This window comes from Chiroxiphia lanceolata, chromosome 3 (genome assembly GCF_009829145.1).
Source record: "Chiroxiphia lanceolata isolate bChiLan1 chromosome 3, bChiLan1.pri, whole genome shotgun sequence".
Lineage (NCBI taxonomy): Eukaryota > Metazoa > Chordata > Aves > Passeriformes > Pipridae > Chiroxiphia > Chiroxiphia lanceolata.
In genome coordinates this window covers 7622306-7648959 of record NC_045639.1, presented here as the reverse complement: position 1 = coordinate 7648959, position 26654 = coordinate 7622306, and the positions used below count along the sequence as shown (strand labels likewise).

Sequence of the window (26654 nt, the reverse complement as noted above, 5' to 3'; positions counted from 1 at the left end):
TGTTTTCTGCACAACATGCTTCATTTTTTCAGGATGACTGATGACAAAAATTTCTTCAGTTCCTATTTGGTAAACAAGTTGCCAATGCAGCTTCAATGAATAGTGTGTAGGTTTGAGGGTGGTTGGGGTTTTTTTTCAGCATTGCAAAGAAGACATTTCCCCTAATGACTTTTCCTTGGCTGTTCAATACTTATTACAGGTACTTAAGCAGAGCTTTTATTACCTAATGTTCCATTTCCTACCAAAAGGATAACACCAATGCTCATGTAATGCTGCCCTATAGTCTCATAAAATTGATGGCAGCTCCAAACTTTTCCTGAGCATAATCCTACCAGCATGCCAGCCCATGACAGCAGATATTACAGCAAAATGCTAAATAGATATCACTGAGAAGTCAGTCACCTCTACCATCTGCAATTTACATAAAAGAGCTGAAAACATGAAGGGCTTTTTGTCCCGCCATTCTCCCCTGTCTCTTTATCCTAAAGAACACATCCATAACTCCTTGCCTGGCAGAGAACTGAAGCCTCCCTGAAGAGTTGAGAGTGGTAAGTCTTGGGCATTACATTCATTTGTGTTTATCTCTACAGTGGTTGGAAGATTTGTATGACTCTGGGGTCACTGCTGTGGTGAACTGCACGGAAATTAAGCCCTCTACTCACAAAGGGAGCCAACAGTATGATTACAACAGGGCACTGGCCCTTTTTTTCCTGCTGCACCTTTGCTTTCGGGAGCAAACCAGTGTTCTTCTCAGAAGGAGGAAGCATCCTGAGATACCTTCCAAGCTTTGATCAGAAACTTACCAGGGAATGAAAGTCACCAGCACTGGTCAGGAAGTTGAGACATCATGACATGAAGCATGGGAAGGAGTAAAAATGACAAATATTGCCATTTTAATAAAAGTAACTGTAAATAGCTCTTATTGCTATGCTCCAGGGACAGAATGTTGCCTGTCTCCAGTAACAGAAGGCTAGAGAAACAAGTTACACATCCAGAGCAATTACAGAGGTCTGATGAAAGCTGCAAGAAAAGCTCTGACAGCTCCTATCCCTTGTATCCCCAGGTCACTGCACTCTACACTGGCTGAAGAACTGAGGAAAATTGAGTTTTCCTGATCTTATCAGGAAGATTTTCACTTTGGCAAAGGGGAAGATCTATGCTGCATCTAAGGGAGTGAGGCAAAAGTCTCCACCTTTAACCCAGCTCAAGCCTGTCATTAACGCTGCTGAAAAAGGCACTGAAAGTTGATTTACATTGCTCTGCCATTGCTAAGGGCTGCTGCTTGTTAAGCAACTGTGTTCCTTCTTCTCAAGCTGCCATCCATTCCTCTTTCTCTCTGTTAAAGGTGACCATGGACGAACTATCAAGCTCTGGCAGCACTTGGCTGCCCCTTGCCTGGCATCAGAGGACAGCTCTGCCTTCACAGGTTGCAACGGTCCCATCACAAACAAGCCAACTATGTTAAGGGGGCACGTGAAGAATCTCAGGTGACGAAGGATATGGGAGATTTTGATTTATTCAATTAAAAGCTTAGATCCTCTGCATTTACAGTCCCCTTTTCTTCCTTGTCCTATGAGACAAGCAGTTTATAAGTACTGTTAATCACGGTCACCTACAAACTAGCCCTGGAAGAAGTCTGTATCCACCTCCCTAGACTCCTGTATCAGCACGGATATCAGCCAAGTCTCTCCTTCTGATCTCTTTCTGCAGCGTAACAACTGCCATCACTGGGATGTTTATTTCCAAAGAAGTCATCATCTAAGTGCCAAACTCACTCTCACTGGAAGATTTTCATTTCACCTTCCCTCCTCCACATATGTATTTATTCTCCCAACACCAACACAGATGCACTCACATACAGATATAAGCAATGGGACTCAGCTCTTCTCTGTATATTAAAGCCTCTTTCTTGAGTAGGATAATCTTGGCAGCTGTCTGACAAGAGAGACTGCGTGGGAAGAAAATGGTTTTATCTAAAACTTGAAAGAAAGCAAAATAATCTTCGACAGAACAAACTATGTTTCAACTCTTGCTCCTTCAGTGGAAGACTATTTACTAACAGAAAATACCCACCAACAGCAATACAAAAAGTATTACTCTGAAAGGTAACATAACCACCGTGCATGTTTTCTTTCCTTTTACTTATGTGGCCAGTTTTCAAAATGTTTGTTAATAATACAGCTGAGGCCACAGCTGTATTAATAACATAGAAGGCCAGAATGTAAGTCAGTTTTGAAAATCAAAACATAGCAAATCCTGTGGATTTCTTTTCTTTTATCTACAGTGGAGCAGGAAGCACTTCTGCTTCCCATCCCGCCTCTACTGTACGAACAAACAAGACAATATGGAGTGTCTCTGTATTTCTGATTTACTTTTCCACGGCAATCACATGATGAAACATACCACTGTCTTTCGTTATTAAAAACTGAGTTTGCTCTTGCAGAAGCTGTATTTCCCCTTGCTCACAGGGTAGACTCTACAGATCACTTTGCTCTCAGGTTGTGTTGTGACCTGCGCTCAGGAGGTAGCACGTTTGGACGCCCTGTTTCCAGTCTCTCCAGCCCATCCCTGTGCTGCTCCATGTCCCACTCAGTATATGGGCTCCTCCATGCCCTGTCTCCCTTCACCTTCACACTGATGTCTGGTCCCATCCTACTCTGGCTCCTCAGGGCTTTATGTCACCTGAAGCCCCTGTCCCTGCTGTCACCTCCTCCCAGCTGTCTGTGCCCATAGGTCATGGCAAGGACAAAGTACAGCAGCTCCTTAAGTGAAGTCTCCCAAGGCCAAACAACTCTAATGGCTGACCTTTTGGTCTGAGACATTTCTGCTGAAGCAATTAACAGATAAAGGCAGACAGAAATGCAATTTCACATGGAGGATGTTGGAGATCTTGTTGTTATGTGTTAGCTTATTAAGAACTCCAGCTTAAATATGTAAAAATCTTAAAGGGAATCCTCCCCCCAATTTATTTGGCACCAAAGGTACATAAGCTAAAATAGAAATGTACCTGGAAATCATGAAACTTTGCAACTGATGCAAAAGAGTCATTCATGAGCAAGTCCTGGAAGAGACTATGTATATCAGAGAATGTAATTCAAATAACTAAACAGTCTCCATTTGAAGCAGTTCAATTCACTGTGGCATTTGCCATCGTGACAGGACAGTACTGACAGAAAAAGCCAAGATGCTTCACATGCCTGCACTTTTTTCTTGAACAGTTCAGTAGCACAATACACCATGTGGTACCATTACAGGTGCCTTCACCTGCTGCCAGGACTGCTTCAGGCTTCAGCAATACAAATGTATTGAATAATGTGAAAACCATTGTATTTGAGGCTGTTCTTCAGAACAAAGATTAGCTCTTGCTGGATCTCTAGGAAGGAATCTTAATGATGTTCCATTCCACCCCCTTGACAGCAATGATGTTTATCACACAACTTCTGTATGCGTTTAGTGTGTCTCCAAATTATTTTGGTCAAAACGTACAGCAAGTTTTACACAACAAAGCATTTTTTAACATTTTAAAAGACATGCAGAGCATGGAAATGATGCAGTAACCTGTTTACACAGTTCTCTGTCATCTATCTCCCCAGACTCTTGAAAAACTGACATGGTTCCTCAAGGGACTGAGGAATTAATTGATTAATTATTATAATTGATTGAACATCTGTGCTGTTTTTCAGCTAATAATTAAAATTAACTAGGAATTGTAATGTCCTTAAAAGTGAAAAGTATACAGAATAGGTGCAGCCCACTTTCTCACAACATTTGGGTAGGGCCAAGCAACTACAGCATTTACCATAACATTTGATTTGTACAGCCCTGTGGTGGAAGTTTTCTTCCTGGATAGCCTGACAACAGGAACATTTTATTCTTGGCTTCATGTGTTAACATATTAACCATGACAGTGCTGACATTTGTTGCTAAGTAAAATTGATTGTAAATGGTCTAGAAAGCTGCCATTAAATTTAGAAATTATTTCTGGAGTTTGAAATTAAGGACTGTCAACACAACTCATGTTTCCACTTATACTCAGATACAACAGGAATTTTAATGACTTCTCCAAACTCCACATATAAAAGAAGAAGGGAGATAAGAGTAATGATTTTAATTGCTCTCAAACTGTATTACATAAAGCAACTGGCCTATATGGTATCATAAGAGCTCAAAGACAGGACAGAGTAAGTAGGAGGGCTAGATGAGAAAATGTCATGTTACATGTGGAAAATGAAATGTTGTTTCATCCCTCTTACATCCTCCAGAGTAACCCACAAAGTCAGAATACACCAGGGTCATCCTTTTTCTCACAGAGGAGATATTCTCAGTTATTTAAACAGAGGGCTTTATTCCCTGAGATCAAAGGAAGAAGCCAAAGGGAGCTGAGCCATTGGTATGCAGCACCAGGATGAGGTGGAGATTAACAGCAAAAATGAGATTTCACTGCATGTGACAGAAGCCAACCAGGAGTCTAGAGACTGCAAATATCAGATGACTACAAAAGAGAACATCTCTGAACAAGAAGGCAGACTCATTTAAGCTGTTTTTAATAGCAGACACAGTCTAGAGGTAATCATTGCAAGAGCCAGTCTGGAAGTAGTACAGGAGTGCTCAGACATGTAATATTAGGCTGCAGACAGAATTGGTGGATTCATACAAATATCACAGGTGTTTATAAAATTTTCAGAGGCTCACAGAACTATTTATTTCAAGTACAGAGTCACCGGTAGAATGACTGTCCTCAGCCACTAGTTTGCAATGTACTCTGTTGTGTGCTTCTTCTGAAATGATTTTACAAGATTGGGTGGTTCAAGGAAATGAAATACCTCTCTCAGGACATTTGCTTTGGTCTCTACTAACTGTAGACTTTCCTCAGTGGTTTGCTTTCCGATCTCTGCTTAGTAAATAAAATGACAGAAGCCCGAGAATTTCTATTCAAGGCAGGCTGAATGGGTCCTCAAAACCTCCTCATCTGTACCTGGTACCAGCTTTGGAGAAGAGGGCCAGGAAAAGGTACCCTAGGGAACTGGAAGACCAGCAGCACCCCCTAAGAACCTGCCAGCGCTCAGCTATCAGCATCTCAGGACAAAGTGATGGGGCAGACAGAACCTGGAACCTGTGTGCTTCACTCACATGGCCCTCAGCCTCAGGAGAGGTCAGACATGGGCATCCCAGCTGGACCTGGGCCCAGAACCACCTGAAATTTCTGCAGAAGTAGGAAGCTGGGAATTCATCAGACCTTGCTTGCTCTGGTGTCACAACAACAATCATGATCTTAATTAGCTTATTTTCCTTCTCTTCCTACTCAAGTTTTTCATTGTCACAGGTGCTCCAAAACCACATAATAACTGGCAGTCAAATTCTGTCTGGAATGAAATTGTTCCCCCTTCTTTTTTGCTCACAGTGCAGAGAGTTTAAATCCTATTGAAGGATTAAAAAATAATCTATTTGCTGTCATCATATCATTCCTCAGGCTTATCCACTTTCTTTGGGCAGTAAATATACTTTTTGTGCTACCTGGCCCAACTCCAGCCCAGTATTAAACTGGTGTAAAAAGTCCGTATAAAAGGAAAAAGAATTTGCCAGCTCGCAGCCTTCCACAAAAGGGGCCTCTTTCTCCTGTCTGAGGGGTTTATGCTTCTGAAAACTGAGCACACTTTTTGCAGACTGCAGTCAAGACCCTCTTAAGGAGCTACTGAAGTTTGACAGCATACAGCCTTTTAGCAATTGGTGTGCACATCATTCCCTGAGAAAAAGTTCCAGTGTCATTGCAAAATGCCAACATTCACTCCAAGGGTGGATAATCTATGGATAGCAGGATGTGTGGAGGGGACAACCAGGAGATGAACCCTGGCTGGCTTCTCCCCAGAGAACAGGGTGCACAGATTTGTCCTGGGGACTATGAGATCACTGAGCCTTACTGGAGAGAGGATACAACTCAGAGAATACAGGACTATTTGTAGCAGTGAAATAAAAATAAAAGCTGAGGCTGTTTGGGAGGTGTGTGCATACAGCAGCCATCAAGTTTAAAATGAGCATGGAGAAAAAAATGTAGCCATAAACACAAATTTGATCATCACCCCAATCTCATAAAAAATTGGTCTGTGTCACAAAGAAAACATGATAGCTCCATATAATGAGGAAACACTTACCCTGGAGTCCTTTTCCAGACGAAGCTTGTGTTGAAGACTTCGTCTTCTCCTGGCTTTAGGAATGCCATTGTGATAAAAGAAGTATCCAGATTCTAAAAAAGGGAGCTAAGGAAGAGAGAGAAAAACAAAAAAAACCATCATGGAGCTATCTGGCTGTTAGTAAGGAAGACAAAAAACTACCTGTGAAGTGACTCAGGCATCTACAATAAGACTTGCAAAGAGCTACGCCAAAGAGCCCAAATCCTTCTAGGAATGTCACTCCTAAGTTACTTTTGAAAATTGTGCCCAGCAGCACTGAAGTTGTTTGCTACAGGTTTACAATGTGTAACTTCACTTGTCTACACTCAGTATTATTTCCACCTTATGTTTAAGATCAACAGTGCCAATATTTCTGACATGCAAGCCTAATCACAGCAGGATGTATTCCCTATTTTCTGAAAAAACAAAACAAAACAAAAAACCCAAAACAAACCAAAACCAAACAGAATAAAAGAACAAAATGAACTGCAAATGATTTGAAATTACACAGAGCATCCTTTGCTGAGCTGTTATAATGCACCCAAACTGACACTGCAACAATAAGGCAGAAAGCAAAGAAAAAGATGATACTTGGAATTTCTTCTGAATGCCATGAAATGGAACATACAAAGCATAGTAAGAAAACCGACAGCTCAGTGTCCAGGTGGGAACAGTCTGGTGCAGCTTTAATGTCCAAGACTTTTGGGTAGCAAGGAAACACCTCCTGAGGGCTTCCCAGCCCCACTGAAGGCAGGTGCTGAGGATGTAAGGTGTATGGTCATTATTAAATTCACCTCTCTCCTCAGGATTGGCAGAGAAAGACTGGAAGGGTAGTAGACATTTAGCTTTGAGAAGGCTAAAAGACATGGTGTTAGGAGAACAGCACCCCACTTCTAGCAGTCAATTCGGAAGCTCAACTTGCATCTCAAATTCTACAGTTCTTTCCCCATTCCAACTCAGTAGGGACATTCTGGTTGAATGTTTAAATTGAAGCAAGTAACTGTGCATTTTTAAACTAAGCTTCTCCTTGTAAAAGTTGAAAAAAAAAAAGGTTGGGAAGGTATATTATATGTTGATGTTGTTAACATTTCAACTTCAAAGGTTTGACCACCCTGTATGTAAAATAACTACTTAAAAGAGATATTCCAGAACAGCTGTAATAGCCCTGTTTCTCTCCTTTTTATTATCTATACTTCATGATAACGTAAACATCTTAGAAGGAGTTCAAAGTTCTTTACTGAAATGCTGAGGCTGATGTCTAGACAGAATAATCATTGTGAAAACCTGGGCTGAATAAGGGTAGCAGGATCCTGCTGTCATAAAACAGATTCTGTTCCTGCATACAGGTGCATACAATGCACAGATCTAAATTTCCTTCTACAAAATTATCTCCTGTTTCAGTCAATGTATCATTATATCTGGTGCAGTTCCACAAACCTGTGAAGCAGTGTGAAAATGGAAGATAGTGAATTCTGAAAATTTAAAATCTGGTCACATTTCAACCATGAGTATGAGAGTTGGAGTTTTGTTTTTGTGGGTTTTTTTCCTAAAAAGTCCTTGTTTATGTTAATTGAAACATCTACTATCACTGAAATCAAAGCATTTCATTTTCACATTTAAAATTCCATTATGTATGATACATACCACATCAGTGCAAAGTAACTTAAAAAAAATAAAATTAATGTATTCTGTTATGATAAAAAGATTCCTTTTTAAGTGTATGTAAAAGGTTAAGAAGATTTCATCAAAATCATTGTGGTTCCTTGGAGCTGATCTGCACAGCCAGCTGGAGATGGAGACCTTTCCTGGGTGAATAATCAGAATATTTTGCATCAGCTGCATACACATGTGAAGAACACTAAAGCTGAGGCAGAAGGAGAAAGAAGGCTATGAAAGCTTACAGCAGTGGCCGCTTCATATATACTCTCAGAGTCACAGCTCTGAATGTTCAAATTCTCTCTGGGTTTAGGTAATTTTTTTAAAAAGCAGATTTACATTTAAGCTTGTATCTGACATCTTTACTAACTGGGTAATCAGGTATTTCCATAATCCAGAGTTTGGCCCTTCCCCCACATTGGATACATTATGCCTCAAAAACATGCAAGGGAAAAAAACCCAAAAACCAAAAAACCAGAAACCCACCATCTAAATAGTCAGATCAGTAACAGCTTGAAATCCATCTTGGCGTGCAAACCATTATTATCCATCGCAAGCTGTGGCCCAATTACCCCTCTAATTCTTTCAGTGAAGCCAGGCTATTTCCTTTCTTTTATCCCAGTATCAACTATTCAAATGAAATTCAGTCAAATATTGATCTTGATGTTCTTCCATTAAGAAACAGTCTCAGCAATTTGGAAATATATAACACATATCTGCTGTTCATTTTCTGTATAGGGTTAGTTTCCAGTGCCTCTCAGAATGAAGCAATATATTACATAGTAAACTTTTAAAGTTAATGTATTCAAGTCTGACTTGCAATTGCACTTAGTACAACAATGACCAGATTTATGGACAAAGTAATGAATAAGTTTGACTATTTCACTCTTTCCACAGTTATCCCAGTAATCTTTGAGGAACTCAGATATTTTACAGTTCACATGGTTTTCATGCTGGATCAATGAAACTGGTGGGGACACACAGGAAGGCAGCTCAGTGAGGCAATACCTGAAAGATGACATGATCAAACACCATGGATTGTGAATAATTAGTAGGAGAAGCCAAGCAATTTGCAGGAAGAATCTCAACACTGAGGTAAATCCTTAAAATTAATGAATGTACACACGGGGGAAGTCAGACCCCAGCAAAGGGCCTAAAAATGTCACAGGCTTTGATGGGGATTTTGCACTGAGCTCTGTGAATACCGCAAGCAATGACTGAAGCCTCCAGTTCTGATGAACTCCTGCTACCAAGGCAGTAACTCCTCAGCAGCAACCAAACTGCAGGACACAGGTAGCTCCCAGCAGGGTTTACATTCGCACTATTAGCTTCCCTGGGAGGTCTCCTCTGATTTGGTGCTACAGCAAAAGGGCAAATAGCAAAATGAGCAGTGCATGTAACGAAGAGAAATGAAAGCAGAAGTGCTCCTGTACATGAAGTCTCCAAAGTGTCACCAGCAGTAGCTACTCTGTAATGTTCTCATTGTAAAGCTAGAATTGCATCTGAGTAAAATTCCTATTCTGGCAGCAGCAGGCTCAGCATGTACCATGGAACAACAATGTACTCAGCCTGGTGGCTCAGGTTCTTTCTGTGAGACAGAAACAACGCTTCCTGCCCTCAGAGAAAAATTAGCAATTAAGTAAGATAACTAATTACTGGAAAGCACTTGAATATTCAAGTGAGGAGGATTATTTAGAATTAGAAAAGGGCCTACTATTGCCTTGATGTAGAAACACAGCCCAGTACAAAGCAAGACTCTCAGCATATACAGGTACTTTGTCACTTTCAGTATTTGTATAGAATTACTGTGGAAAAATACACACAAGCAAAACCAGAATCACAAATACAATACAGCAAGTAGAGCAAAACCTTATATATATATACCTGATTCCTCCTTTTCTTCAGATCTGCAGCCTCCCTATGGTTACTAATAAGACTTTCTGAAGTAAAGATGAAATCTGTTTAACCTCCTTCCTGAAAGGACGTGGACCAGAAAATGTGTTTTAAAAATTCAGTGTTCAACTAAATGGAGGAAAGAAAAACTCTTTCAGTGGAAGAGGCTTATGTGAAAGAAAAATGGACTTGATAATCTCAAAGGTCTTTTTCAATCTTAATGATTCTATGACTCTATTAAAATGAGAGAAAGAAGCAGGAAACACTTCGCATCGTGCACAGTCTTAGCATCAATACCTCTGACTGAAGTATTACTTAGCTGTTCTCAAACTACTGCTCCACCACAGTAGTCCAGGTGTAATTACTGTTGAAATAAAAATAAGTAAGTTAAATTCATGGTTCCCAGCCTTTCTGTAGTCTTCTCCTTACCAATGACAGTCTCTCCCCAGCAAGGAAAAGGAGTGAGAAACTCCTTTGTGTTTCCCTTTATGCCCCTCCTGGGAAAAGGACTGTGAACAGGCAGCTACAGTTCTCCCCTGCCAGGCTCGGGGCAATGCTTCTGGGAGGCTATTCCCTAATACTGACAGGGAGAAGGAAGCGGAACAAAAATTACAGTCCACTGCTGAGCCCTCAATTACTGATCTGATCTGCTCCACAACAAAAAAATCAGGTATAAGGTAGCCTGTTCCTCACAGGCACCTGATCTAGGATGGGGCAGCACACACATGGCTCCCATCCCATCTTGTCTACTTGACAGAGAAAATCAAACGGCCCTTCTTTCTTGGTTTTGCCTAGGACAATATACAGTGGCACCAGACGTAGTTTTGCCTGTCACAAAGCAAAGGACAATATCACTGCAAAGTGGTGCAGGGATTTAAAGAAAAGACGCCATAGAAAGACTAAATTCAGACACTGTTCTTTATTCTAAAACTGCAGCACTACGGCCACCTTGGGCAGAGCTAACACTGAAAACAACCATAAAAGAATCAGCATCACCTGGCCAGAAAAGCCCATCTATTGCAAAAGTATTGTGAAGCAGCAATAAATGCTTAAAAGGAAAAACTAAGTTGAATAAAATTGCCAGTGGCATCAGTATTTTACCTAGCTCTCAGTGAGAGGTCCAGTATTCACAGCCTGTCACTAGTTTTAAGAAGTGACAAATACAATATGAAAATAAAGAGGCACCTTGGTTCCCAGGCTTATCTTTAACATTAAATTTTACTGACTCACTTCAGGGCTCTATGTACATACATCTCACAAGCAAATTGTAGCGCCCACAAAAATCTTAACAGCAGCTTGGATTGCCCCCTCCTATTTTAATGGGGATGATCTCTGCCCAGTCTGTTTCACATAATGTAACATCTCTACAGCACAGTTCCAGTTTTTGTGCATCATTTCCAACAATTTCTCCCCAAAAACATAATATTCTAAAACCAGTTTACTTGAACCTTTTATTAAGGTTCCTCTCCCAAGTTACCAATGTCTGTAACAACTTTCTTTTGAAAAAACTCATTTATAAATACAAGCAAAGGGCAACTTATAGCAAGTTACCTCAGAATCACCTTCTTTGGTCACCAAAATCAGCATAAATGGATCTATCAGTGAATGAGGTTCATGGAAAACCCTCATCCAGCCAGGCTGACAAAGACCCTCCTCAGGGCTCCTTGCCTTTCTTAGTATGAATGTGCGGACATGGATGTGATGGGTCAAACAAACACTGATGCTAAAGAAACTCTTTGTCTGCTCTGAGGAAAAAAAACCTCACAATACTCATCCCCAAAATAATTTAAAATAAAAATTTAGTTTGGTTTTTTTTTTTTAAAAAGCGTAACGCAAAACATCTCTCCCCCCCACAGTCCAAGCACTGCCCAAGCATCACTCCTGACTTCAAAAGGAGCCATAAAATCAGCATAGGTGAGCTCTTTCATCCCATTACTGCTCAGTAATTACACCAGTGGAAAATATGACCTACATCTCGTACAAGTAAATGCATTTGGAGCTTTCACAGGCCCCACAGGCCCCACTCCTTTAGTTGCCACTGCAGCACAACAAAGTGCCTTGGAGCAGAAATTAGAAACCTTTTAGAAACCTCTTCATCTGAGTTTTACCAAATGCACTGAGGATGCTTATAAATATTCAATATGAATTTTTAAAGTCTCTTTCTCTCATTTTCCCTCACCCCAATTAGCATTAGAAATCGTTTTACTTTTAAATACACAGATGGGAGCCAAGTCTGAAGTCAAAAGCACTCACTCACTATAGTGACGAAGGCCATGTAAGAGAAGAGCCAGCCTGAAACACAGGCAGCCCCAGGCACCGAAATAACACAGAACAAAGCACAAACAAGAAAGGATTAATTAAAACGGTGAAGAAATGTGAAATAGCACAGAGGACTAAAGCTGTGCCAGAGCTCACCCAACATGAAATCCAGCCCACCATGTCCCCACAGCCCCAGGCAAGGATTTCACACTTTCTCATTAGTGTCCTATAATTACTCCGAAAGCTCAGCATAAAGATCTCAGGTGGAGCCAGGGATCTGCACAAGCTCTAAACAGCTGGCATAGTCAGGCCCCGGTCTGAGTGTCATGACATGTCACGGCTCAGTCTCCCTGGCTCATTTCTCATGGTACCCGTGTCTTATTCAGCTGCCTCCACCAAAACCTAAGCTGCTTCTCTTGGCAAATCTGGCAGGTGGATGTGTTAGCCATTACCCAAAATGTACATTTCATATTAAAATATCATCAGATGATCTTTGTGAAATCAACTGATTAAGACATAGTGAAGCACTCTCCTACAAAATAATTCTGAAGTGCCTGACTTAGATACTTACATATGTTTTCAGCTCTGTTTCATATAAATATCCAACCACCTCATAAAGGAATCAGCAAGAGGTGGTGGTAGTAAAGAAGGGCCATGACCAAGTAGAGAGATCCAGAAGTCATAAAATCCAGAAATATGGTAACACACATGATAACAAGGCCACCTGTTACTGTTAATTAGGGTATTGGTTATCCTATAAGAAAACAGTAACCTTGCTTAAAAAGTTCTTTTAAGTCTTTCTCAAAAAAACCAGAAGTAGTTTCCAATGGTTTCTGAAAGGTTCCCTCACCCCCACAGCAAAATGTCTTTTCCTCTAGAAACAGAGTAAAGTCAAAAGCGATTTCCAAAGACTTTGCAGAACGTATGCCTTTGGATTTTATTTTATCCAAAAGGATAAAACAAAGCCTTTTGGCTAGTCCCTCTTGCGTGCAGCAACCACAAGGTTAAACAGTCTTCCCAACAGCTGGACATGAGGAGTTTAGGAAATACACAGCAGTAAATGGAAGAAACAGAACCAGTTGTGGACTGCTATAAGCCTTACATATCCAGTCTGTCCATGTGGAATCCATCTGAATTCATGGCAAAAAAAAAAAAAAAAAAAAAAGTGTCACATTCGAAGCATGATTCATTTGACCTATTTTAGGTGGCCATGTTAAAATACAAGCAGAGCTAAGCCTCCGGAGCAGCTCTTTCATGCCAGAGTCTGTAAGAAAGGCACAGCTGTTCACGTTCAGGTAGATCAATTCTGATGTTAAATAGTTAGTTCTCATTTTCTCATCAGTTTCGTTGTTACATTATCACACCCAGTGCTTCCAAGCAATTACAAAACACTGCTCCATTGGTCTGATTACAAGTTATTGGTATTTGGAATTTGATCTGCAATTGAATGAATCACACAGGTGTAACATTTGACTGTATTTGTATCACTTAAGTTTGCCACTGAAGAGCTCCATCCTGCAAGCCCATAACAGTCATATAAGTCATCAGTGACAGGACTGTGGATTTGCTGATAGTTTTATCAGTGAACTGGAGAAGCCACTGAGGCTTTTAAGAGAGTTATTCTAGTTTATGTGAATGGATCTGTGCAGTTTAGAGAGTTTTATCTGTTACTCCCCAGTAACCATAAGCCCCCTTATCAATCCTACCACATGCACCATGAAAGCAGGGTACTCCCCAGATTTCAAGGAGAATGTTGTTGCTTATACACCAGCACTTAACATTGGGCTGCCTGGGTTAATCCAGACTGTCATTACCTGGAGTAGGTGATTATTACTGTTTGGTTGACAGCCTGAAATGAAGGCTGAGCAATCATCATTATGTCCTCTCATATAAATGTTGACTATCCTGAAAGAAGACCACCTTACTCAAGCCCTGGGCACCAGGAAAAATCCTGGAGTCCAGCAGCCAGAAGAGTCACTGTGAGCATCTATCAGTTACACTGTCATTTTTAGCCATCTGGAAAAGGAGACAGCATCCTTCAATCATTCAGCTACATGGCTCCATACCAACCCCACAAACAAACAGACATAGATAAACCACAACCACACAGATAAACATACACATCCCTTATAATAATGAAGTAAACATGATTCCATCAGAAGCTGAATCAATTAAATTTCTTTAAGATAGGTATGTGTAACAGAAAATGAATTTTTTCCACAATTTGGGAGAATTTTGCCATCCGGTTGAAACAAAAACATCTCCACCACAACCACACCCCCCTCCAAAAAAAAAAAAAAAAACCACCCAAAAAAGCAAACAAACAAAAAACAGGGGGGAAAAAAAAGACAAAGAGAAATCAGACTCCAGACATTCTTCAGAGGCACAGAAAGTTGGTCAGTACTTCATCCAGTTAATTAACTATAATTCATTTAGTCTGTGGCAGCTAATGCTTCAAGAATAAAGGGAGGAAAAAGGATGGTTACCCAAAAGTGGCTTTGCCAGTTCTACATTTTATTACCAAAGGTGAATAAAACTTTTGCTGTAAGTGCCTGTCTCCTGCTTGGTGCAATGGGGCTCCTCAGGGTATCCTGTCACTCTTTTGATGTTCTGCTATGTTTTCAAAGCATCTCTCAAAGTGATAATATTCTGTAAACGTTTTCATGCCTCAAATAACTTTCTTGCCAAGTTCATTCAATCCAGGATTGTTTTCTTTCCTATTTCCCTCTTGCTGTTGCTTCATATGGTAGCACTCTGCTATAGGATAGGGTCAGGACTAAAACTCACACAACATGAGTTTCAGCATCTTCAGAGATGCTGGGTAACTCCAGTATCTCCTAATATTAGGAGAATCTCAGGCAACTAGGGCTGTAATATTCTTGTTTCAGTTCCATCCCATGTAGAATGGCACACTATAATAAGTACTTGTTTATTTATTCTATTTATTAATAGGATTCATTTAATTTATGTTTGTACAGCACTATAGACTGTGCTCTAAAACTATAACCATAAAACATCAAGTGCCATTGTAAACATATATTAATGGGTATATCTACACGTATAATATATCTGTGTGCAATCAGGTACTTCTTCAGCATCAAATATTTGGTAAATACTTTAATATATTTAATTAATATATGGCACAAATTTCTTCTTCATATCAGTACAGCTGCCTTAGGGAAAACTCATACTATAAGAAACAGCTTGATTCAGTTAGAGTCCGCAAATTTGAATGACCATGGTATACTTCTAACTGAGCTGGATCAATACTGCTGACAGCAATTAGCACTGCTAACAAGAGCCACTTTGCCTCACGCCTGGTTTACAACCCATCTCTCCTTTTAAACATGTAACCAAACAGGTTGACCACTACTGTCACACAGGAAGCTGGTATCACATGAGCTCCAAAAACACTGAGATAAAAGGTATGGGATAAAGTCTGTTGTTTTAAGAAAAAAAAAAAAATTAAGATGCAGTGTGCCCCAGAAACAAATTACTGGTACTCATATCTCACGGATGGAGAAGGGACAGGACATGAATTTCTGCAAGGCACGTCAGCATTACTTTTAAATCTACATCCACATAACAAAAGTGTGTAGAATATAAATATGTGTGCAAGTGTCCAGCTTATGTGGCCCCTAAAAGCAAAGTCAGGAACTCAAACTCTAATGAAGTAGTGCTATAAGAGCAGCTCAGACCAGAATTAGTTGGTCACTGACAAGAGCTACTCAAGAAGGCACAGAAAAGGTGAATTACTCTAATGCAAAGGTTCTAGCCCTTACCAAGGCTCCGAGAAGATCTGAGCTCTCTTGCAATTCAAAACCCTTATCCTTTCCTTTTCTCTCCATGTCTGTTAAATGCTAGGCTGCCAAGCGGTAGCCAATTGACAGAAAGTGCTTCACAGGGAGTTTCTGCTGTTACACCACGCTGAACAAGTCTTCCAGTTATCAGAGAAGCAGTCACTTCCTGGAGAAAAATATGTGCTGTACCCATCAGAAGCTGATGGGTAACAACTGGAAGCAAAACTGTGACATTAAAGGACAGGAGGGTCACACTGTTTCTCCTGAGTTTTTTTTATACAACATAAAATAGTAGGCTTGAGAAGAGCAGGAAGCTTTAAGAAAAACACTTCCAGCAGAGCCAAGAAAAAGAGGATATGTTGGGATGATGCTGTTTTCCTCATTTTTGTGAAGTTTCTTGACTCTGCTAAGAGGAAGTCACAGACATTAATCCCCACTATTACAAGACCAGGTCAGAGGCAAATTCTGTCATTACTTACACCAGGTTTTACCCTGAACTATATCTTAATTGTAGGAGAAATTGAATGGTTTTACAGTTAAGACATGAAAAGTACATTTGCCTGTGAACTCTGGGGGTTTAAACAGTAATGTAAAAATTAACGGGTGGAAATGCTGCAAAGAGCAAATTTCAGATGGGATCCTGATCCACAGCCATCATTCCACCAGTGTTAACCGATTCCTCCAAACCTGCAAATGTGTTCCAGTCCTGATTTTTGACACTTCTTCACCCAAATTCTGAACAGACAGTTCTACTTTACAACCAGTTGGGACTAACTTCTAAATAGCTAAATTCAGTTGAAAGAGTTCTAAAATTAATTGATACAGGGAAGCATAAGGTCCTCATGGGACTGATGGGAATCCACCAGTCATGGCTATAGCTAATTCACCGTATCTTGGCTGCAGTGAAAAACCTTAAACAGAAGCTTCTGCTGCACTTGGTGTTGCACAGTAGGTGACAAAGATAGTGCTCACCCATAGAGCAGATTTCAGAGTCACACTCCTTCATTTCCCTGGCATCTAATAAAGAATGAGTACGCAGAAAGAAGGATCCTCTGTCATTGGGAAAGGGAAGGCTATACTCCACCTCTTTTAGTACCCATACAAGGAAGAGATTCACCTGTTTGGCTCTAGTTTGATATCCAACAACCATCTGAAACAGTACCAGTTTCTCCACTTATAAAAATAAAATTTAAATATTTATTTGTTAGGTTTCAGGTTTTCACAGTTTGGTTCTATGGGAGAAAGCAGCTCTGACATATTCCCATCTTACTCATCAGGTAAGCAAATAATCTAGTTCAGTCAGGAGTATCTGGGACACACTTGCTGACTGGTTTGATGTAAACAATGAGGTCACTATTTCCATTTGCTTTCTGTGGACAAAGTGGTTAAGAATGTAACGTTTACACAGAAGTTTTGTTTGAGAAGGTAGGTAATACATGACAAAGAACATTATGTCCCAGTTCACTCCTTGAGAGGGTAAACTGGAGCTTTCACTACTCAATTTGTTTACAATCCTGGTGTATAAATGGTAAGCCTGGGCAAGCTCATAATTTCCTTTTTAGGTCCAAACTCCTGCTATTTGCTCAACACAGCCAGCGTTCAGGTGAATTACACTTTTGAGCTCCTGTCATAAATCCATGACCAAACCAGATTTCACACTGTATGATAAACTGTCTGTTGTGGCCATGCAGGATTTCACACAGCACACACCGAATTCAGCTCTCTCTGGGACAGTGCTTTCTGTCCCACAGCACAGGCTGAACTGAAATTAAATCTCCATTTCAGTATCACATGATTTGCTTTTTCAATAAACTTATGGGAGTTAAATGTAGAGCTCGCCTTGATTTACAAGAGCAACACACCAGACTGTCTTTGACAAGTAGCTGAGCATTTCAGCTTCCTCCCACCAGAGGACAGGGATGGATGGAAGCTCTGGGCTGCTCACTGCAATATTTATAGCCACCAAGCAGCCAGCATCCTGTAGAGAGCTGACCCATTTAATTATCTGAAAAAGTTGAAAGAAAAAAAAAAAAAGAACAGGGTTTCTGACACCTGGAATAGCATTGCAGGAGAAAGGTAAATTTTACATCCATTAACAACAGCCCTGAATTTGTCACTACAGCTCTCGCAGAACTACCCACCCGTGCTATGGACTGGAACTACATAGGAGGGTTTCCAGCCTATAATATTTTAATACGAACTGGCAGAATTTATCATTCACTTTAGCACTTTGGCTTGATTTCCAGCTCACAGAATTTTCCATGAGCATGGACATTTCTCAGAACTTACTAATTGAAACTATCTACCAAATAAATTCTACATAGCTTCAGCAACTACTTTGCAAATACTTTATTACAAGCATTTGAAACTTGAACTCCATGTATTAATTTTAATTGAATAATTCCACAGATGGATGAGGGAAAGGATCACATGCAAACTTCTACTTAGCTACACTGTAAAGTACTACCAGTATAACTATTCCAGGACGTTTGATGCTCTTTTTTTCTGTTGCTGTTGTTGGTTTGGTGGGATTTTTTTAAAATCAACAAGGTCTTACTGTTAAAAGATCTAGTTGAAATTAAATTTCTGCTAATATTGTTCTGTCTTGGAATTAGTTGAACATGTCAACACTCCTACACTGATAGTAACAGCACTACAATCGGGTTTGTTTTCCCATTTTAACTACATCAGTATAGTTACAGCAGTAAAAGTTTTCCGAGGGTGGGTAGGGTGTTACATCTTGTCATCTGTCCTATTTTGTGAGAAGGCTAGAAGGCTATCTTCCACTTCCACACAATAGTTGGATTTTCAAAAAGATAACACAAATTCTAACATCTCTGTCCTTTTCTGAAGAAGCCAAGCTCTAGCAGTGTAGTCAGTCCCTGGGACCATTCCCCTGCTAATAAAAAAATGCCAAGGATACCACAGGATCTCAGATGGAAGCACTTCCAGCTGGGAGTGAACTGACAATTTATTTTGGTCTAGAGCTTTAATCTGGATTTGAACTCCCCAACTAGAAACAAATTGCTCTCCCTCATTCAGCAACCTAAGCCATCTGGGTCTGGTCATCAGCATGACAATGGGATCTGTATATCTGGCCTGATACCAAAAACCAAGTCTTCAAGGCAGGGTACTATTGTATAAACAGTTATCCTTTTGCCGCACAGCTCTGCAGCCGAAGATCGGGGGAAAATTCAATTCTGGGTAGGTTAACAGCTACAGATATCCATACTGCCTTTCAGAAATGGTCCTCAAACTGCTTTCAGCACATGAAAAGCCTACTCAGGGCTTTAAGGAGGACCATACACAGACCCACAGCATATGGGATCCAAAAGTTCAAACATATACAGGCAATTAACATATCTGCATGTTGTAGAGCCCAGAAATAGCCTGAAAGTCATCTGCAAGAAAGCTATCTGGGCAGAAGGAAGGAGACCCTAGACTTACAACAGGACCATTCTAATGATCTTTGTTTATTTAGTGGTGATACTGAAGTAACATCTTTGACTATAAATTCCACTGCACAGGTCTGAAATAGCTAAGGAATTGGCTTCACCTGAAGTGAAGCAAAGCCAGAGATTTGTTTCCTATATATGAATCCTGTCTCTCGTGGTGCAAATCCTGAACCTCAATTGCATGACAAAGCAATCTCCACACACCATCATAACTCTTTTACACAGAGGTGCACAAAGGATAGAAACAGCCTGGGGAGCTGATATCACTCCATGCAATACTTTGAAGAGGTTTCACAAAACCAGGGAAAGGAGCATCACCAGGGTTAAGACACACAGTATAGGGTAACAGGCTGTTTGCTCTCACCAAGTATCAGCAAAGAACTTGCAGCTGCTCTGCTTGGTGGTTCCCCCACCTCACAAGCACCCTCCAGAGCAGGGGCTCTAGGAAAGTATTCAGGGGGCCACTGGCCACTTCCAGTGTCCATGATGCCATATTGTCCCAGAACTGTTGGCCTGGTGGCATGCAGGCAGCCTCTGGTCAGGAGGAGCCTGGATAAGCTGTCTCTGCTCCAGCAGCTTCTGCAAGGTTGGGAAGGCAGGAGATGGTACCCCACAGTATCCCCACTTCCAGCACAGATGCCTCAGCTGCTTAAGCCTCTCAGACCTGGAGTTACTTCTTGGAGCAGAAAGGTGTCCCAGGTGCCCTCATAGCACACCACAACAAGTTTTCATCAGGCAGGCACTCAGGGCTGGATGGCAGGAGATGGGATAGTACACACCATGTTCAGTTCTGCTGTGCTGAGATCACACATTCTTTGTGTGTTTTCTCCCTGACACTGGCAAAACTAAACATAATGTAAATGAAAACAAATAACTGCACATCCCCAGTTGGGCTGAGCATCAGAAAAAAAAAACAAACAAAACAACAAACAAAAAACAAGTGAAAAAATAATTACTTGTGATCCAGTTCCTGGGTTTCTACCACATGTTCTATTTTGCCAGTGGGTTCAAGCAATATGGAATAAACAAAATTATAAATGCAGGCAGCTTTATAAACAGCCAAAATTTCATATCTTTGTGTTTACTGAGCTGTAGTTCAGGAAACAAAACAAAAATCTAGAAAGGTAAGGTTTAATGTGCATGTTTTGCCAAGGAACAACTACACCACATATTCAAAACAGTAATAGAGCAATTACAGCAGGGATCTCTGGTAGGGGAGTCTGACCTTCTTGTTTTACACTCAAATACTAAATGCTTTGAAAATCTGTCAAGGTAATTATTTTAAAGCTCAAACAGAACACTCACCGCCAACAAACAGGTTTGAGTCTCTGGCAGAGAAGGAGCTCTAGAGAAACTGGGTTAGGGATGTACTTGAGCCTGTGGTTTACCATCTTCTTCTTGACAGTTACAGCTTTCATATGTTTAAGTGATTACATTTAAGTAACAGGAGATTATTTTTTAATTTGTTGTTGTTGTTGTTCTGAGTTAGCCAGTTACAGTGTTTGTTCCTGGGGCTCTTGCTGCATCCAAGGGAGAACGCAAAATAGAATAAAATTAAAAAACTCTAACCAAAAAAAGCAACATTTTGAAGTAATACAGTATTTCCATATATGAGGCAAACTCACTTCTAGCACAGCAAAACTCTTTTTTAATTCCACTAATATTTGTCTTTGAGTGTAAATACGAGCAAACAGGCCTTTTCAGCCTTTGCCCAGTGATATGTCTGGACTCCACCTGTGAGGAGCTGACAAGGCTCCCTCCAGATGCAGATAGCAGCTCTCTCTGCATCTCTCCAGTTACTTTCTTCTAAGGCTTTTCTGGAAAAGGGAGCACTACATCACCACTCAGCAGCGTGCCTGCCCACAGCAGGATAAAACTTTTCCTGCTACTTAATTGCTTCTTCCCCCTTATGTAAATACATCAGCTCAGACTCTCTCTTGTATGCAAACTGCAGCTTTTGCTGCTATGGTGAGCTGCTATGCCTCTTGAAATCTCAGTGCTGCACAATTAGCATTTGCATGTAATTTATATTTTTTTTGTCTTAGTAATACAAAATTGCAACTGTGAAATCTAGGAAATTAAAGCTCTTGGGTTCCTCAGAAAATTTACATTGTACCTTCTATGTCTACCAGGTTTTTCTGTTTCTGTAATAAAGAAATGCTTTTGCAAGCAAACATCCTTTCTTCTACACCAGCATAAAACACAAAGCTAATAAATTATTAAACATGTATTAATGCACGGAAACACTGCAGTCTGAGGCTTGATCTTAAGTCCTTGGACTCCAGCCGGCCTCATGTGGGGAGGCCTGAGCAATCTGCCTCCTCTTTGCATGGGATGCTTCATTGCTTCAGCATTCCTGCACCCTCTGTGCTGCCGTCATCTGGCCACAACTAACACCTGCACAAGCACTTAGGACAGCAGCACATGTGAAGGTAACACAGGCATGTTTATCTGTGAAGTATGGACCACCACCTATATGCACAAGTGGGCTGGTTAGTACCTGTGCACACTGGGTCAGTCAGGAGCTTGGCTAAGAATTCATCTTTCTCTACTCTTCTTTGCTCCAAGCAAGGGTATTTAGGGAAAAGGAACAAGAAACATACATATGTATATAATATACACACATCTATAAACACAAACAGGCCCACATCCACAGCCAGCATTTTCCACACGCTCAGAATCCCATCTGTCTGTCACACTGATTCCTGGGCATGCAGAAGCATAGTCTGGCACCTTAGATAGCCAAGCTAGGCAAACACCTCCAGATTTACAGGTTGATCTGCACAGGAGGGGATTTTCAAGGCTTTAGTGCATAAATCCCAGGATGAAGTTTTCAGGATCCCTGCAAAGAGCTCCTAAGGCTACAAAGTCATTATTCTGCCTCTTGGTCTTGCCTTCCATATCACATCAACTCCCACCACACAGGCTCCCAGCCTGGATGCAGAGAAGTGGGCTCTTGCAGCAAGAAATACAGCTTCTTTACCTGTTAAGTTTTGCTTTCAGTAAGTCTGTATTTATGCAATGTAAAAAAAAAACAAAAACAAAAACAAAAACCCACCCCAAAAACTCCCAGTTACTGGTTGGCTCCACAAAGCTGGATCCTCAACCAGCAGCAAAAATTGGAAGCAGAGAAGTCACTGCTGTGAGACATACATTGAGTTTTCCAAGATTTAGAGGGAGAAGGGATCAGGTTATACATCAAGATAAAAAACAGATCAGCTTTGGGGAACATAAAAATCCCCATGCTTTGAAATCTGGTTTGGTCCTTATTTTAAAATCTGAAGCTGTTGAACCCTAATTGTTTAAAACCCTTCACCTCAATGCTACCAGAAGCAGAACATTTAGCCATTTAGCTATTGTGGCATTTTGTGGATTGTCTCAGTGCTGCTGATGAAATGAAAAGAGATGCCTAAACTCTGATCTCCAAAATAGGAGCATTTCTAAATGCTTCTTCCAACTCTCCTTGTTAGAAATGAATTAAGAATTGCCAGGCAAGGTCAGAAAGAAGCTTTTTTCAGCCTGCCTTAAGAAATGTATTCTGGTGGTAACGATGCCAGGAGGCAGATAAAAAGGGAAAACACACCAAACAAAGCTAAAAAACTTGTTCCTTTTGCAGTTCTCACAATACTAGGGAGGCATGACTCCTGAAAGCTCAGAGATAATAAGGCTAAGCATTTTAAGAAAAAAATATGCTTTATCACAGTATTTCATCAGAAATACAGAGAATCGATTTTGGTAGGTACAAACAGATTGACAGATTGCAAACATTAAAAAAAATAAAAATCAAAGAGCACAATCAGAGTTACAAAGAGGTATGAACTTAGGATGCATTCAGGGAAGGTTAAAGAAAAATTAACTAGTGTTTTTGACACTCTAACTCACATTAGAATCACAGATCTAAACATAAGCACCTGTTTATGTAAAACACCAAGCCCTTCTTCATCAAGTATTGAATTTAAGGTACACATTTAGCCCACCTGAAGTTTTGTAGTGGTTTCAGAATGATGGTAGGAAGCATGGCCAAAAAAAAAAAAAAATCAATTAAAAAGCACATCACACAGTTCATAACAATAATCTTCAAGGCAATGTTTTCTCATGTATTTCTGCAAAAATCTGCTATTAAGTAAATGCAATATGCACTTGCTCAGAGATTGGTTGTTATTGGGGAAAAAACGTGCACTAAAAATATGTAATTTAAAAATCAGCTCCCATAAAGTCATGTTAAAAGGGATCTGTGATACATAGCAGGCATAAAAGAAATCCTTCTCATACACATCTTAAATTCACACATAGAAAAAAAGGCTGAATCTGCCCTTGTGCTCCTACTGGGAAAATCCCTGCACTGAAATAAAGGTGATTATTTTCAGACAATGGCTTTTCTCCAGTATGGGTAAAGGTAACTGGATTTGTTTTACATAAAAAAAAAATCATTATATCATCCAAACAGCATGTGTCATTTAAGTATCAAAAGATCACATCTCCTTGTGGTATAATTTGAGGGTTTTTCTGGTATTTTTTTGAATATTTCATTAGACAGCATATCTCCACGTGGTACTTTCCCCAGAGAGTTTCCCACTAACAGCTCTGCCTCTCTACACACACGGCCACGTTCAACTTTCTGCACCAACGTTATTGCCATTAAAGCTGAGTCTGCAGACTGTAAGCAGAGATGCCAGACAAGCCTGATGATAGCAAAACAGAGAGGAGGCTCTTCAGCAATACTGAAGAGCCACTGGAGTAGATGGCACAAGCTTTTATTCCCAGCCAAGTACCACCACCTAAGCCCCGTTACGGGTTTCCCCTGCAGAACAGGGATTGCTGTCAGTCTCTCATGAATTATCCTTCGACACAGCCAGCAAAATGTCAAACCCCACCAACTTTTCCTCCTCCCTAAAATTACTACCTTGCAGATAGGAGGGTGCTATTTCCTTTCACATTTGTGTAGGAGGGGGTGGGAGGCTTTCTAGCTTTTCAGGGACTGGGATGACATAACTCAGAAACCTCTTGGGACAGCATGTGCTGGGAACAGGAGCCACTGCAACCACCTGCTGCCCCACTCCACAGGCACACACATGGCGTGCCATGGCTCTGCAGGGCTTCTTTCCTAGAGCCACCCGTGTCCATGGGAAACAGCCAACCCCCACCCCCCCCAGTGTGTCCTGGAAAGCAGATACTCTCCTCTCACACACCCAAGGGACTTCCCTCCAGCTCTCTGCTGAGATGAGCTATATTGCTGATTTCCATGATGAAGCTGCATGTCTCCTAATGTGCCGGAGGCATCCTGGGGAGAGGCATGATGGAGGGGAGAGGATTCTGACAGCCCAGAAGCTGCATTTCTCCATCCTACAAAATCCTCTCTCCCCCTGTCTCTTTCCTATGCAGATCACAGGATCATCTGAAAGCATCTACCAAAAGCCATAAGAAATTGAACTATGCAGAAAAGTACCCTTCCCTCCTCATAAGGCCTTATCAGTCAGATATCCCCAGGAGGGGGCACAAACAGGGAGGAAATAACAAGGGAAAACTGTTGACTGAAAAGCTGTATATAAATTTCATGTAAGAAAACCTGCTCCTCACAAAGAATCTTTTCCCAAAGGTAACAGCAGCCCAGCTCTGTCACTATCAGGACAAGGCTGTGAGCCCAAAACAAAAGCATCTTATCAGCAGCAGGAGTTGGCCGTGGTCACAGCAACAATGATCTTGTCCCCATTTCTCTAACAAGCTCCCACTGGAGTTGAAACAAGGCAAACCTGAGTCTCACTTGATAGGCTTTTTTAATTTTTATTTTTAAATCGAGGTTTTCAGTCATTTCACTCATCCAAGTTCAGGATGCTATTCTCATTCATTTCCTTGGAAGTAGGATCAGGTTCTCATTGCATAACTGCTAAGGAAAGAAAAAATCTAAACAAGAGCAGCAGGAGGAATGCTCACAGCCCGCTTTCCTTCCGTGCTCCTCCAAGCCGAGTCTGCCAGGAATTATATTGACCAGGGCACTCTATCAGCCTCTACCCTTGTCTTCACCCCAGGTCTGATTGTACCCTAGCATACTCAGAAATCTAATTATTACCTGAATGGGAAAGATTTGTAGCAGAGCTGGGCTCTCTAGGAGCCAGGAGAGGACTCCCTGACACTCTGATTACCTTTGATTTCCTGGGACCTCAGGAGTGAAAACAACCTCCAATGGCACCCGAAGTTTCCCAACTTACATTCAATAGTGAGAAGCACTGATTGCTTATCATGCTTAATACCAAGCAGCTTCTTCAGCCTAAGGTCATCCTATTTCCCGAGGAGAATAATAGGGATATTAAGAAGCCACTAGCCTCGCAAACTTGAGTGTCAAACGCCCTACGAAATCTTCCATTTAAATTGTGTGCAAGCTTCTCCACGGATCAGGCTTTAATTTTTTTCTCAGGTTCTCCGAAGAGTTCCTGCCGCGCTCAGGAAGCCCTGGGCGGCAGCCCCAGCCCCTCAGGATAGGGAGCTCCTCAATGGCAGGATGTTTACATAGTAAGTCAACCATGTGGGGAAACTCCTCTGCTCTTCAGTCCAAGACAGCCACCCTTCTTGGGCCGCCGCCGAGGAGCGCTTGGTACCCGCTACTCCTCGAACCCCCTCGGGAAGCGGGGGGGGGGGGGGTTCCCGAGGACAGCCGGACGCGCCCCGCTCCGTCCCTTCCCGCAGGTGAGCAGCGGACAGCACCGTGCCGGGGATGATCACGGGAGGACATCCCAACGTGAAGGGCACCGCGCCGCCCCGCCCCGACCCTGCGCGGGGGGCTTACCTTGCGCACCCCGCCGAAGCCATGCTCCGCCGCCACCCGATCGGCCTCTGCCTGGCCCCCGCCGCGCAGCTCCACCAAGAAATGGTTGGTGTACACGGCTCCGCGGGCCGGGGGGGCGCCGAGGAAGAGCAGGAGGACAAGGATGACGAAGAGGGCAGCCCGCAGCAGCGGCGGCCCCGCCGGCATGGCCCCGCGCTGCGCGCCCGCGGAGGGCAGCCCGCCGGGGCGGGCGGGCAAGCGGGGAAGCGCCCAAAAGGATGGAAGGGGAAAAGGAGGAGGGAAGAAAAAAAAATATTAAAATTAAAACAAACGAGAGCGGCGGAAGGCAGGAGGGGAGCGGCGGTGCGATGTGTGAGCGCTGCGAGAGCCCGGCCCTCCGCGCCCCGCGTTCCGCGGCGGCCGAAGGGCAGCACCACCCGCGGAGGGATGGGTGGAGGGGGGGACACGCTGCGCTGCCAATCACAAGCGGGGAGGATCGCCCTGTTTCCCCCCCCTCCCTCCCCGCACAGCCCACGACGCTCGCTACACCCTTCTTGTCTCCCCGACACCCCACCCACACCTCACACCCACCTGCCTCGGTCCTCCCCCGCCAGAGCCGCGCCCCCACAATTACACCCGCACGCCGCGCACCATCTCCCTCCAT

General features: G+C 41.9%; 1 protein-coding gene across 1 annotated transcript in view; it reads right to left on the bottom strand.

The window, feature by feature from the left end:
• PCSK2 (proprotein convertase subtilisin/kexin type 2) overlaps positions 1-26197 on the bottom strand; it is a 103418-nt gene extending 77221 nt beyond the window's left edge. The window contains exons 1-2 of the mRNA XM_032683538.1: positions 26012-26197; positions 6150-6254 (exon numbers count right to left, since the gene is read on the bottom strand). Of these exons, the coding sequence (XP_032539429.1) occupies positions 6150-6254; positions 26012-26197 (291 nt within the window). The remainder of the gene's footprint in view (positions 1-6149; positions 6255-26011) is intronic.
• Between the last annotated feature and the right edge of the window lie 457 nt (positions 26198-26654).